The following is a 15,059-nucleotide window of genomic DNA, read 5'->3' as shown; positions in this document are numbered from 1 at the left end:
CTTCAGCATAAAGATGGGGGGTGTACGCAGTACAACCCTTGAAGTGTGGAAATACAAGTAAGTCTGCTTGCAAGACAGGGCCTGGATCTCCGCGACTCGCTTGGTGGAGGTGATAGCCACGAGGAAGGCTGTCTTCCCACAAGAGAAACCTGAGTGGGGTTTGATGCATAGGCTGAAAGGGCGCCCCCATGACCTTAGTCAGGACCATATTGAGCTCCCAAGCTGGGACAGGAGCCATCACCAGTGGAAAAAGTCCTGAAGAGCACCTTGAGGAACTCCTTGAAGAGTCTGTGCGACCACAGAGAAGGCCTATCCGGAAACCTGGTGTAACGGGATTTGGCGGCGAGATGCACCTTGGCCAAGGAAAGCAAGTATGGTAGGAGCTGCAGGGCTGTGACATGCAGAGGGGTAATCTTTTGAGGCTGGCACCACACAGCGAAGCGCTTCCACTTATGGCCGTAGCACGTCAACGCTGATGAGGGTCTGGCCTTGGCCAGAATGTCCATACATGTCGCAGCTAACACAGAACGTCCAAACTCTTGGGCGGCAGGAGCCATGCCTTTATCTTTTTCAAATAGCTTTAGGTTCAGCGACTGCGGGTCATGGTGAAGAATCGCCCCACCCTCTCTGGTGAGAAGGACCGGGAGCAGCGGCAGCCTGATGGATGGGGCCACTGACAAACGATGCAGGTCCGGGCACCAGATTTGTCGCGGCCACACCGGGGCGATGAGTATCATCCTGCAGTGGCATTGTCCCAGTGTTTTGATCACACGTAGCAGGAGGGAAAGCGTACAGGAACAGATCCTCCCATGGGAAAGAGAATGCACCTCCCCACCCCCCCATGTTCCTCAGCTGAGGGAACCTGCTTGTGAACTTCTGAACAGAAGGTCCACCTGGTCCCGGCTGTTAGGCAAAAACCTGTGCAGTTCCCTCTGGGACCACTGCAAAAGATTTAGGACTACAGGTGTTTGGCAGTAAACCCACTTGGTGGCAGTCTGTACCACACAGATTCACTTGGTAGCTGTGGCTGAGCAGTCAGACTTCCCTCAAGAAGAGTTAGGCAGTATGCAGAGTATTCACAATAGGTCAAGAGAACACAGTAGAACAAGTAAACACTGACCAGGGCTTGGTGTAAAAGTGATATAATTATTTATTTAAAACCACATCTAGAAAAACACACAAGCACTAATAGTAAGCAATTCAAAAACACGGTCACTAAAAGATATACACTCCCTTAAAAGAATATTAGACAAGTCTTAAGTAAAGCTCCACTTATTTTCAGACAGCGGTGAGCGCTTAACGTAGATGGCACTCTAATAGTTTGTTTTAAAAAGGGAGAGAAGAGCAGAGAACAAGTTGAAACAGATCCCAACACTTTTACCAGAGCATAACAAGAGAGGAAGGCAAAGTAAAACCGTGAAGTTAGAGTTCAAGAGGCTGGACCCACGTTCAGAGGATCCAAACGAAATGTGTCCAAGGTCACACGGTTGCAGTGCACGAAAGTCTTGTAAAGGTTCAAAAAGGAGTTGGACAAAGAAAGGGACCAGTTAGAGGGTCAAGGCGCCCAGCCCAATCCAGAAGGTTAAGGGGTTATTATTACCTTGTAGCAATCTTTAGAAAGGGAGGCCTGGCGGACACGGTACCTTAAAGTGGTGAGAACGCTCCAGCGGGGCAGTTGTTCCTGGCAGCGGATGCAAGTCGGTGCTTCGTCCGGGGGAAGAGAGGATCTCGTTGTGGAGGAAGACAGGAGTCCGTTGCACTGCCAGGGAAGAAACCAGCCGCAGAGTTTCTCAGGTACAAGGAGTGGTCCGGTGATTCGCGGTTCAGTGAGTGGCTATCCAGCTGCCGGGGTGCTTGGCACGGGCAGTTCGACCACAAACCGGGCTGGGGGTGGGAAGAAAGAAAGGTAAACTGGTTGTGCCCACCAGTCAGGGGAAGAAGCCTCTCCAGCCGGGAGATCTTCTCTGTCGTCGGGAAGTGATGAGTCGGTTCTGCAGGGCTCCACCGGTGGTGACGTCGTGGTAGGTCGGCTCAGCTTCTCCCTCGTCGGATTCTCAGGTCCTGTGGCGACTTCTGAAGTTCCAGTCCCCAAAGCCCTGCTTTTATGCAGAAAACCCCCATTCACTCAGCCTAGCTGTCACTCAAACATGCTAAGTGGTGAGCCGGTCGGCTCACCACTTGGGCCAGTCACACAAGAGTGGGACTTCAGTTACCAAGGTAACTCAGTCCAGGGTGCCTAAAACCCCTCCCACACTCCCTGTGGTACCCAGACAGAGTGGCACCACTTTTGGAGGCTTCTGTGGAGAAGCCTGCCAAAAAGTGGAACAAAGGTCTCGATTTGGGTTGGAGTCACAGAAGAGAACACAAACGCCATTTTAGAATCGAGTCTTGGCAAAAAATACCAACCGGAGAATTAATATTAATTAAATAAACCGGCGGTATGTTCGAGGCTATGAGAATTAAATAATTAAAGTTGATAGCCTCGAACAATGGGAAAATCCCATAGGAAAATATTCGCAGTCGAATATAAAAAGTAGTTTCCACTGCCACCAGCCAAAACTCGATCTCGGGGGGACGGAGACATGCCCCCTCGACTAACAGACCCCGGGCCAATCGAATTGCCCCAACCAGTACGTCCACAATATGATGGTTTGTACTGGTTTCTGTTAATAATTTGGGACTAGTAAAGCCAATGGTGACTTTACATGCCCTGGGAGACAGTAGTCAGTCCCAGGGTATGGGGTCTATGGTGGGGTGTCACTATGACACCCCTGTGTTACTGCACGGAGGGTGCTGTGTAACACACATAGGAAAAACACATGAGACCCTATGGAGTAAAGGACCCCATAGCCCATAAAACACATTACTAGTCAAAGGAATACCATAAATCATGTCCAAGAGTGGGAGAAAGAGAGTATCACTCTTGGCAGGAGGAAAAAAACAAACTCCAGAAATCCAGCAAAGCTGCTGGGGGACTCAGTAGGTTAGGAAATTCAGCCTAAAGAGAGAATTCTCCCTAACACTGGCGAAGCTCCCACTCGTGGCAAGAACGCAGCTCCCTGCTGAGCGAGTCTGCAAAGGTGTTCTTGACGCCTGCCAGGAGAAAAGAGACGAGGAACATGTCCTGATGAATGGCCCAGCGCCACAGATCTTGGACCTCCTTGGAGAGGGCCGGCGAGCAAGTTCACCCTTGCATCCGGATGTAGAACATGGTGGGGGTATTGTCCGTGAAGATCCTCAACACCTTGCCCCAAAACTATGGCAAAAAGACTTGAAGACCCAGAATACGGCCTCAAGTTCCAGGACGTTTATGTGGAGGCCTTTTTCTTCTGGCTGTCAGAGGCCTCTGAAATGGAACGGCCCGGTGTGGGCTCCCCAGCTTTCTAGAGAGGTGTCTGTGGTGACGGTCTCCTGGTAAGGCGGAACTTGAAACAGTCGCCTGGACAAGATGCTGTATCGCCAGACGGAACTCCTCATTGAGGGTCATTTTATCTGCAAAGGTCCCCGATACTTGCATCCACCTCGCATCCAGGAATTCCTGGAGAGGCCTCATCTGTAGTCTGCAGAGGCAGATGAGTCTGATGCAGGAGGACATCATGCCCAGCAGCAACTTGATGGGCCGCACTGGGGCTGTCTACGCTGATGACAAGCGATGTACTTTTTCCTGTATGGCCACCACCTTCTCCTCCGAGGGGGATGCCAAACACATTACTGTGTTGAGCCGGGCATCCAGAAACAGCGCATTCTGAGATGGCGTCAAGAATGACTTCGGATCGTTTATGGAGAACCACAACTCCGTCAGCAGACTTACCGTCCTCGATGTGTGCTCGCTTGACAAAGCATGGGAGCATGATCAAACGAGCCAATCGTCCAGGTAAGGGTATACGTGGATGTCCTGCAGACGAAGATGCACTGCCACCGGGGCCAAGCACTTTGTAAAGACCCTTAGAGCCGATGTTAGGCCGAAGGGAAGCACCTTTAACTGATAGTGTCGCCACTGAACCACGAATTGTAGGAATTTGCGATGCTTCTTGTGAATGGGGATGTGGAAGTAGGCGTCTTCTAGATACATCAATGTCAAAAAACTCCTTCCTCCGCCTGGCCTAGCATGTGGTGCAACGTGACCATCCAGAACTTCTGGCACTTAAATACTTGTTGAGAAGACGCAGATCCAAGATTGACCTCCAACCCCCTGTCTTCTTTCGAACCAGAAAGTATCTGAAATATAATCCTGAGCCCCAGAGGTGCTGGGGAACGGGTTCTTTTGCCCCCTTCTGTAACATGGCATGCACCTCTTGCAGAAGCTGTGGCCTGTGTTGTTCCTGTCAAGGCACCGGTGGAATACGAGAACACCTGCGTTCAAAATCCAAGGTGTGCCCCTGTTCGAGATCATCCAGCACCTATCTGCGGTGGTGATCTTCTTCCACGTGCTGACGAACTTCGCCAGCCAGCCTCCTACTGGGTTGCATAAGTGGAGGCCCGAGGCAATGTCTTGTTCAGGCTTGCTTAGGGGTCAAGGCTATGCCCTGCGGGCGGCACCAACACGGTCCTCCACTGCAGTAAGCCTTAGAGCGACCCCTGTATGCTTCTTCAGTGGAGGAGCGGGAAGGATGCCGGTAAAGGGTAGTATATCCCTTGGAGGATCTGCCAGGCTTTCCTCTGGATGAACAAAAGGATGACAGCCGACGATTTTGGAGGTTTCCCAGGGAGCACGCAGTCTCTGTGTCGGACTTTATGGCTGGCAAAGACTCGTCGATGCTCTTGCCGCAGAGGTTTTCACCGTCGAACGGCATATCCAGCAACTTAGCCTGAACTTCCTGGCAGAAGTTTGTGGCCTTCAACCACCCTTGTCGACGAAGGGACGCGCCGTTCCCCATCTGGCAGAATCCTGTGTCTGTGATCTCCACCGCAACTGTAATGGCATGGTCTGAGGACTCCTCCCCTCCTGCAACAGGGCCATTGCTTCAAACTTCTTGTCCTTGGGCAGGAAGTCCAGAAAAGGTGGTTACCATAGTTCCCGGTAATATCAGGACAAAATAGCTAGGGAATTAGCTGCCTTGATGGTGAAAGCTGCTGTATAGATTATTTTCTTGCCCATTGCGTACAGTTTCTTCCCCTCCTGGTGCAGGGGCACCATGGATGCGGACGTCGGGTTCGCTGAGCGCCTCCTGGCTGCGGTCGAGACCACTGAGTCGGGCGAAGGTTGCAATCTTACGTACCTGGGAGCTGAATCTGGTACCCTGTAATTGTCACGCCGCAGGTGGAGTCAGGTTGCGACGTGGCAGTGGTGGCTGAGAGGTAGGGTGATGCTGCGGGCCAGCCACCCCCTTACACTTTTCTGTTCCGATGAGGAGGGCTCAACCTCGGAGGCCCCTGACGGTCCTGCTGGTGTCGCAGGCCCCAGTGTTGGGGGCAGCCTCTGCTGGATCTGTGTGACCAGTGTGTGTAGTGTTGTCAGAATATCTAGCGACACGTCCCTCGGTTGAGGGGTGAAAGGAACCAGTGGTGTAGAGTCTGGGCTGATGCACTGCCTCTTGCGCGCAAGACACTCAGGCTCACCGCCCTCAGTCTCCCCCTCCTTCATGGGCTGTATAGTAGTCATCAGGCAGATCATCGTTGCCCTCATCGGAGCTTGAATAAATCTGCACCAGTTTCTTTGCAACAGCATGTGAGTACACATCCCGCTGAGGTTCTGTCGCGGGGAGGTGGGCGGGGGGCCTAGTCCTCCTCTCTTTCCTACTCCAGAGGCTTCCAGGTCGGTGCAGTTGCAGCGCCTTTCCCCATCCCCAGGGTGCATGCTGCCTTCGCTGCTGCCTCCGCAGTTGTATCACGCCTCGGGGGTAAGGACCCAGGTGGGGTGGCCATTATAGGCACTACACCTTCACAGACCCGCTCACAGACCCGCTCTCCTTCAATGATGAAACGGCGCATCCAGCGGAACCAGAGCTTGGCCTTCTCTTGGAACCCCGCAGGCAGGACGTCCTCAAAGGATCTCGACCACCACCTGGACGGAGTTCGCTCCTCAGACCGCCCGGACCTGGGTAAGGCATGACTCTGCCTGGAGGCTGAGTCAGGGCCCTTGCTCGATTTGAGCCATGCTGCCAGCCTGCTGTAGCTATCTTGCATGGTTTTCTTTGAGAAACCACAGCACAACTCTCATCCCTCCTCATCATGGTCCGGATTCGGGCAATATAAGCATTTATGATGTTGATCTTCAACCAATACTTGCCTTAAACCACCCTTAGCACAGCGTTTGAACAGGCTCCTGCCCTCCAATTTCTCCTTGCACATGGTCGAAAGGTACAAAGTAGGCCCAAGGTTGGGCCTTCTCGAACCTTCGATGGACAATCCGCAGTGGATGAAGATCTTTGCCGGCTGCGGATCCCTGCTAACGGTAGCTGTCTTTGGTCAAAAACAACAAGTCAAAATCAGTTAATTTCCTATGGAAAAAACATATGCACAAATAGCCCGGAGAGCAACGTAAGGACTCACAACACTGAAGCATGCAGTAAAAATCTGAAGATGGCCACCATGGGCAGTATGACCTAAAGCAGAAAAACAGTTTTCAAGGTGAAAGTGAAACTTTTTTTTCTTTTTACCGAGGTTGCCCAGCCTGACAGGGAATATTCATGAGCATGTCAATCCTTGCCAGAACCCCATGTGGGAGAATTAATTCTTTTCCACAATAAACCAAAAAGTAAGATGATTGCAAGAATGTTCTAACCATTAATTGTGTCTGAGACAGAGCCTGTGATGGAAGCTGGAGAGTTGGTGGCTCTGGACTGTGGTGCTGATGATGCAGGATCATCCACGATTACCAGCATGTCACTGCTGCTCTCGTCGGGTGGGATGGATCCCATGTGCAACTCACTGCTGATGGAGATCTAAAATAAAGAGAAATAAAAGAACATTAGCTAGGTCCCAGAATTGCTAGGAGCTTACTGCGAGGAACCAGGAATGAGACGCAGACACAGGGGGTTGAATGTTTTGGTCATTAACTTTTATTGACAAAAGAAAAGGGGTTTGGGAAATGCCTCTCTGTCCCTACACTAAGAGGTGTTTCCCTACCTCAAACAAAACTACGGGTCTGTCAGATGTCAGAATATCCAAAGCAAAACCTCCAGTGTCCAAAGTACTATTCTGGCCCTCACATTCTAAAATTCAAATCAAAGGTGAAAGGGAAAATGTTCCAGAGGGTGGTTCCCCCTTTCCCTGGATTTCTCTTCACTCTGTTTAATACTTCCAAGAATATTAGTTTCTTAAGTTTCTCTTGATCAACAACACAACTAGGACACAAAACAACTTCTGCCAGGTTTTCACTTCTTTTCAATATGTTTGAACACAGCCTTTTGCTAGTCCTGATGTAGCCTTCTCAGGACCTCCTTAAGTGATGTATTTGACACACATTGTTCAACTTGTCCTTGCCTGGTATGCTTCCTACCAGGGCTTTTTCACATGAACACACTTGCAACTTGCATCTGCCTGGTGTAGTCTCCTGCCAGAACTTTCTTATTTTAAGTAGATGAGAGATTGGGCACTAAAGACTGAAATCAACTCCAACAGCACTGAGTGATTAGTTTTGTGGTATAAGCTGTGTTAACGTTTTTGATCTGCAGCAAGGTCATGGGAGGGAGAGGCATTGCCCAAACCTTGTGTATTGACTAAAAATTAATGCACTGATAAAATATAGTTAATGATTTAATAGTCGTGCTTTCCAGAATTTGGTCACAAAAGTGTTTTAACTTGTTGTTAGGAGAGGTCAGCCGACACATGTTTCAATCCTCCTGGCTGGATCTTTCTCAAGGCTATAGGGTTAAAGATCTGCCCAAGATGTTGGGTAGATTGGTGTATCAATTTGATGATTGCTCGTTGGGACTGAAGGGGATGGCACGCATGTGCACATCCAGTGTCTTTTGTACTAGGTATAATGGGGCCTGGCTGGGCATGTAAGCTGCTGTGCGTTTCGGCTGCAGCTTGAAATATTTGCCTGCCACCGAATCCTTAGCCCAGGTGGTGAAGAAAAATTACGTACCCCTCTATTATGTTCTTTTGTATTGATATGTTCTTGCTCCCACAGTTTCCACATTTTAGATATATATCTTCCAGTGCTAGTTGCTTCGGAATCTGGTTCAGCCAAAAGGGTGCACCATCGGCTTTAAGTCCACTCCGCTCAACCCCAATACACACCCCATGACGCGAGACATGAAGTCGGGAGCAGTATATATGGAGTTATTTATTTAATTTTTATTTTACTTGTAACATTTCGTTTGTAAACAAACATTAATTACAAATTCACTTTGGAGTTATTGGTGCCCAATGAAATACTTTCTGACTTTTTCCCTGACCCTCAGCCGCACAGTAGCTGCAGAGCAGCAAAAGGTGCACAAGCAATCCAACATGAGGGGTAGGCTGTGAGGGTGATGAGGAATCTGTTTAGAGGAAGGACTAATCATCAGAAAGAACATTAGCAAGAGGTATGTAATTTGTTATTCTTCATGGATTCCTTCCTCCCGGAGGTTCCTCATCTTAAGACTCCCAAAGCAGTACAGAATCCTGGAGGAGGGACCACTTAGACCTGAAAGCTCAGGGAGCACCAGCCACCAAACAGACATATTGCCCAGACAAGAACTCCAAGCAGTAGTCCTTGGCAACTGTGTACCAGGAAGCTGGCATAACTGCCTAACAGATGTCCAAAACTGGGATACCCATTTGAACGGCAGAAGTGGCTGCCAGGCCTCTGGTGGTATGAGCCCAGAGATCTTAAAAGCATGTCTTTCTGAGCCAGATCATAGCACCCTAATAAAACAAATACCATTGTTTTACCGAAGTAAATTACTTGGTTGCAATTAACTTTGACATCATTACTTTGTGGGAAGTAATTTTTTACATTTTTTACATTTGTTTTAGGATAAGGGCATATAGGGGGTTGTTTTTCGCAGGGAAGAGGGATATGGGTGGGGGACCTCCAATTTGAAAAGAAATTCGAAGTAATGTTGTAAAGGTAAATTACAACGGGGTAATTTGCTTTGGGAAAAAACTAAGCGTTGGTCATCATTTCTGATGTTCACCGTCCGAGAGACACTGTAGTTGAGAGGCAGCTTGGTATCCATCCATTGAAACCTCCCCTTTCACCTTGGACGTATGAGGATAGCAAACCAGATGATGAATCTTCTGAGAAAGATTGAACCCTGATGCAAACTTAAAATGCAAGGTAGGACGTTCACTAATGGTCACTCTCGCCTTAGAGAATACCACATATGGAGGTTTCATTGAAAAAGCCTGGATCTCACTCAGCCACTTAGGGGATGTGATGCAACCAAGAAGGTCACCTCAAGAGTCAGCAATCTTAAAGTACAAGAATGAAGGGTATCAAACAGAGTTGTCATCAAGAAAGTTAACACAGGATTCAAGTTTCATGCCGGAAAAACAAACTGGCATACGTAAGTGGTTACCCAAACCCTGCAAGAATTGCTTAACAGTGGGGATAGTGAAAAACTACTGTTACAAATGTGTGGGTGTCGTCACTTCCTCCCTAGGGGGGAGACATTTCCCATGGAGTCAGGGCAGTGCATCCACAGTACAAGAGTCCCCCAAGGGGTGGTACACCGAGGGAGGATCACATGGGAAAGGAAGCGGTATACCACCGCTTTGTTAGACCCTCACTCTTTTCTCAAGCCAAACTCTCCTTCCCTGTTCCCAACCAGTGCCAGTGTCCTTTCTGGTAAGGTTAACCAACCTGGTATGTTTAACCTGACTAGTGGCCCTGAAAATACAAACTGCTTCCCATATAATTTCAATACAAGTACTGTGAACAAGATGATGGCGAGGAGTATGAAGATCACTCCAGAGAACCGGAGTGAACGGTCTAGTCCCTCACAGCATTTGATTGGTCAAAGGGAATACAAATATCAGAGAGAGACCAAAATGGAGAGAGCCATCCTACGACTAAGAAACCCAGGAGATGCCGACCCAGCGAACAGGGGACCGCAACAGGAGAGGCCAGAAGGCGAACAGGAGCGCCAAGGTAGTCTAGAGTGAAGGAGGAGATACTATAAAGGCTATCCAAACAAATCTCTAGACGTCCCAAAGTCCGGCAAGCCACCGGAAATCAAGAGCGTAGCCCAAGAAGGAAGCAGAGACTGGCGGGGCAACTGCCAATAAGAAGGGGAACTGGAAGGCAGCTGGGAACAGAAGGTCCAGCCCGAGGAGGAATAGACAGGTGGAGACAGTGCCAACCAGTGAGAACACCTGAACGCTACCGGAGACTCAGAGCAAAGCACCGGTGCTCGGAAGACACGAATCACACAAACAGGTATGCGGGCAGACCAAGGGGTGCTACAAGTCCTGGAAGAATCGGGGATCAACTGCAGAACACAAGATAAGAGGGTATGGGACCCGCACCCATATGAAAGTCAGAGAATAAGAGGGTCTGGGACCCTGAGAGAAACAGACAGTACAGAGGGAAGTATATGCTTGGCAGGAGAGTAAACCAAGTTATTGCGACCGAACATTGCGAATCTGGGACCGCACCCACATAGGAATCTGAGAATAAGAGGGTCTGGGACCCTGGAAACAAAAAAGAGACAGATCAGGAGAAAACATAGGCTTGGCAGGCGAGTACACGTATCGTACAGTATTGCGAATCTGGGACTTGCACTGATATGAAAATCTAATACAGTGAACGAATCTGGGACTTGCACAGATATGAAAATCTAATACAGTGAAGTGCATTCAAGAAGTTAAGGGGGCTGAGACACAAGGAGATAACACAAGAAAAAAACTACATAAGGATGAGACAAGCCCCTAAAGTAAAACCAGAAGGAATCCAGGGGAAAGGAGCTAAATGTGGAGTAATACATTTTGGAACATTTCTTTTGTCGTTTTGACCACCCGAGACATTGGGAACTTTTCTGTTGTCAAGATTACCACGTTAGTTTGGAAAAAAACACCCATGGACATTAGATTTAGGTAATTAGTGTTATGGTCAGAATTTGGGTTTTTGGAACACAACAGTAACTGGCTATTTTATTTGACATCCTGGAGTTATCCTTGGATTTCTTTGAGGCAGGGAAACCCCCTCTTAGCTTTAGGGAAAGAGAGGCCATTTTCCCAACCCTTTTACTGTTTAATAAAAGTTTATATCGAAAACTATGCCACTTGTGTCTGAGCCTTACTTCTGCACCCTTACAGGACCTGTAAAAAAACTGAAATAGCGACAAGGTACCCCTACACAGTAACTATCTGCACGCCTAGCTAAGCCAAGATAAAGAAAACACCAAATCTAGAATGGCAGTTAGGAAAAGACAATTCTCCCTGCACCAAGATGAAAACGTATTCCAGTGCACGCATAAGCAGACTTGGTGGCAGGTACCCTGTTGGAGTGGAGTAGATATAGGACAGTGTCCAACAAATCCCACTTCTTTTACCTCAGCCTCTCAGCAGCCAAGCATGAAGGTTGAGGCTGCTTATGTTCGGGTGTAGGCCCAACTACACTCTCCGCACGACTGGCATCAAGAAGACAGATGGACATATCCAAAAGTTCCAGGACCACTTTCCCCCAGCCCAATATGGAGCACTCATGATCATGGTAGACCCAAACCACCCATGTCTTTGTAGATCCAGCGGTGTTAGGCAGGAACCTGTGCAGTTCCCTTAGGGACCACTGCAAAAGATTTAGGAGTACAGGTGGTAGGCAGTAAACCCAATTGGTAGCAGTCTGTACCACCCAGATTTACCTGGTAGCTGTGGCTGAGCAGTCAGACTTCCCTCAAGAAGAGTTAGGCAGTATAGAGAGTATTCATAATAGATCAAAAGAACACAATAGAACAAGTAAACACTGACCAGAGCTTTGATGTATAAGTATATAATTATTTATTTAAAGACATACTTGTAAATTACACTAGCACAAAAGAGGTAAGTAAATTCAACACACAGTCTCACTATTACTAGATGTACATCCCTTATTCCTTATTAGACAAGTCTTAGTTAACACCACTTATTTCCAGACAGAGGTGAGCGCTTAACTAAAGGTGGCACCCCAATAAGTTAAGAAAAAGGGAGGGAAAAATCATAAATTGGGAAAAGCACACAACTTTTTTTTTTTAATTGTAATTTTTAGTTTAATTTATGAAAAAAAAACTTTTTTATTACACTGTTCCATTTCATCTTTACTTTACTTTTCAGTCCATCACTTTTTGCTTTTACGTTCTGTCCAAACCTCATCAGCTTTCTGGCAGTATAGTCCATGTAGATTATCACTGCACATGTCAGCCGTGTATTTGTTCCAGTGATTAAGTAGCTCCACCACTCTTCTAAGTTGTTATCTATTGGAGCGAGGCTTGCTAAATGTAAAGACCTTTGTACTTTCGTAGCTGGGCATTCGATTATCAAATGTTTGGTGGTTTCTACTGCATTATGGCAATATCTTCATTGATTATTGATGTTTCAGGGTCGCGCCTCATCATTAAGACTGCTTCGGTCTTATAAAGGTTAAAACGCAGTCTCGTGAATTTGTTACGATGTCGTGAGGGAAATCTGCACAGATATTTCAGCGTTTCATCGAGGCCAAAAGCACACAACACAATACTTTAGAAGCACCCAGCAAGGCAGGAAAGTCAAGTCTACTTGTGAGCAAAAAGTTCAGAGGCCAGGCTCCCTCTTAGAGAGAACAGAGCACCAATGCGCCCAAGATCACACAGCTTAAAAGTCTCGAAAAGTCTTGCAGGGAGTTCAGAAAAGAATTAAGTCAGCTCAGAAAAGTTCAGTTAGCCAGCCTAGGGCCAACCCAAGTGGTAAGTGGAGGCTTTAAGAGTCACCCCACACAGACCATTGCGAGGGAGGCCAGGCGGACACAGTACCTTCAAAGTGGAGAGGATCCTCCAGCGGGGGCAGTTGTTCCTGGCAGCAGGTGCAAGTCACAGCGTCGTCCAGAGGAAGAGATGGTCATGACGTGGAGGAAAGTTGAATGTCGTTGCACTGCCAGGGGAGAAACCAGCCGCGGAGTTCTCCGGTTAAAAGGTATGACCCTTTTATTAGCGGTAGTGGAAAAACCGTGGTATCCCGGTTGCCGGGGTGCTTGTCACAGGCAAGGCGGCCATGAGAGGATACGGGAAGGCGAAAAGACGGGCAAACTGGTTATCCCCACCAGTCAAAGGAAGAAGACTCTCCGGGCTGGAGATCTCTTCTGTTGTCGGGAAAAGTGGTGAGACGGTTCAGCAGGGCTCCACCGGTGGTGTAGTCATTGCAGGTCGGCTCAGCTTCTCCCTCTTTGGATTCTTTAGGTCCTGTGGCGACGTCTGAAGTTCCAGTCCCCAAAGCCCTGCTTTTATGCAGCAAACCCCCATTCATTCAGCCTAGCGGTCACTCAAACATGCTAAGTGGTGAGCCGGGCGGCTCACCACTTGGGCCAATCACACAAGAGTGTGACTTGAGTTGCCAAGGCAACTCAGTCCAGGGTGCCTAAACACCCTCCCACACCCTCTGTGGTACCCAGACAGAGTGGCACCACTTTTGGAGGCTTCTGTGGAGAAGCCCGCCAAAAAATGGAATAAAGGGCCCGACTTGGGTTGGAGTCACAGAAGCAAACGCAAACGCCATTTTGGAACCGAGTTTCGGCAAAAATTACCAACAGGTGATTTTATATTAATTTAATAAACCAGCGTTATGTTCGAGGCTATATTAAAAAGTGGTAGCCACGAACAATGGGAAAATCCCATAGGAAAATATTTGTGGTCGAATATAAAAAGTAGTATCCACTGCCACCAGCCAAAACTCGATCAGGGGGGACGGAGATGTGCCCCCTCGAACAACAGACCCCGGGGCAATCGAATTTCCCCGACCAGTACGTCCACAATATGATAGTTTGTACTGGTTTCTGTTCATAATTTGGGACTAGTAAAGCCAATGGTGACTTTACAAGCCCTGGGAGACAGTCAGTCCCAGGGTATGGAGTCTATGTTTGGGGGTCACTATGACACCCCTGGGTTACTGCACTGAGGGTGCTGTGTAACCCACATACCAAAAACACATGAAGCCCTATGGGGTAAAGGACCCCATAGCCCATAAAACACATTCAAAGTCAAAGGAACACCTCAAATCATGTCTAAGAGTGGGAGTAAAAGAGTCTTACTCTTAGCAGGAGAGAAAAAAATAAACCGCAAAAATCCAGCAAAGCTGCTGGGGGACTCACTAGGTTTGGGAAATTAGCCTTAACAGAGAATTCTCCCTAACAAGCGGAAGGAGAGTAATCGGATGGAATGCATAAACGTGGGCAAAGATGCACCCTACAATCAATTAGTTCCCTAAAAATCCTGATGGGCGATTTTCATGGCGCAAAATGAATGACTTGCACTTCCCGTTGACACTGGAGGTGAAGCGTTCGACTTGAGTGGTCTTCCAAAGGATGACGAACTTGCCCAGAACTTCCTGCCATTGCTCCCATTTATGGGTGGGAGAGGGTTGAGAAATTAATAGTTACTCACCGTAGTGACTAACGCACTCTTAGTCCATAGTCCCCTTTCCTCCATACTGTATGGGTGTCCCTCGCGAGGGACGGCAGACTGAACCTTTTCCACCCGAAAAATCATCCTCCCCTTTAAATTTAGAGGCGCGCAGGGGCGTGGCCCTGAGAAAATGCGCTCGCCTTACTCCGCCCACCGGCGCCACTCCACAGTCCACATTGACGCGTCAACAATATTCAGCATTGCCTAATGACACCAGTAGTATATGGGGGAGGATGGTGGGATGTGTGGATGAAAGGGGACTATGGACTAAGAGTACGTTAATCACTACGGTAAGTAACTATTAATTACCCTTACGTCCCGTCCCCTTTCCTCCATACTGTATGGGCAATTACAACTGAATGTAGCGCCATGGTGGAGAGGAGACCCTCCTTAAGAAAACAGGTTTCTTAGAACCGCCTGCCCGAACGCCGCGTCTGACCTAGAGGCGGCGTCCAACAGTAGTGCTTCCAGAAAGCCAAAGGGGTGGCCAAGGTAGCTGCCCTGCTGATGACCTGCCACGGCACATGCCGTTGGAATGCGATGGCCGCGGCCTTGGCT

At 48.4% G+C, this 15,059-nt stretch overlaps 1 protein-coding gene across 1 annotated transcript in view; it reads right to left on the bottom strand.

Moving 5' to 3' along the window:
* The window catches only part of INO80 (INO80 complex ATPase subunit), a 1,945,052-nt gene that overhangs the window by 54,765 nt on the left and 1,875,228 nt on the right, over window positions 1-15,059 (bottom strand). The window contains exon 34 of the mRNA XM_069637507.1: window positions 6,725-6,884. Within this exon, the coding sequence (XP_069493608.1) occupies window positions 6,725-6,884 (160 nt within the window). The remainder of the gene's footprint in view (window positions 1-6,724; window positions 6,885-15,059) is intronic.

This window comes from Ambystoma mexicanum, chromosome 14, assembly GCF_040938575.1.
Source record: "Ambystoma mexicanum isolate Mex_15411 chromosome 14, UKY_AmexF1_1, whole genome shotgun sequence".
NCBI lineage: Eukaryota > Metazoa > Chordata > Amphibia > Caudata > Ambystomatidae > Ambystoma > Ambystoma mexicanum.
The sequence above is the reverse complement of the archived record's forward strand: the minus strand, read 5'-3'. Positions and strand labels throughout refer to the sequence as shown.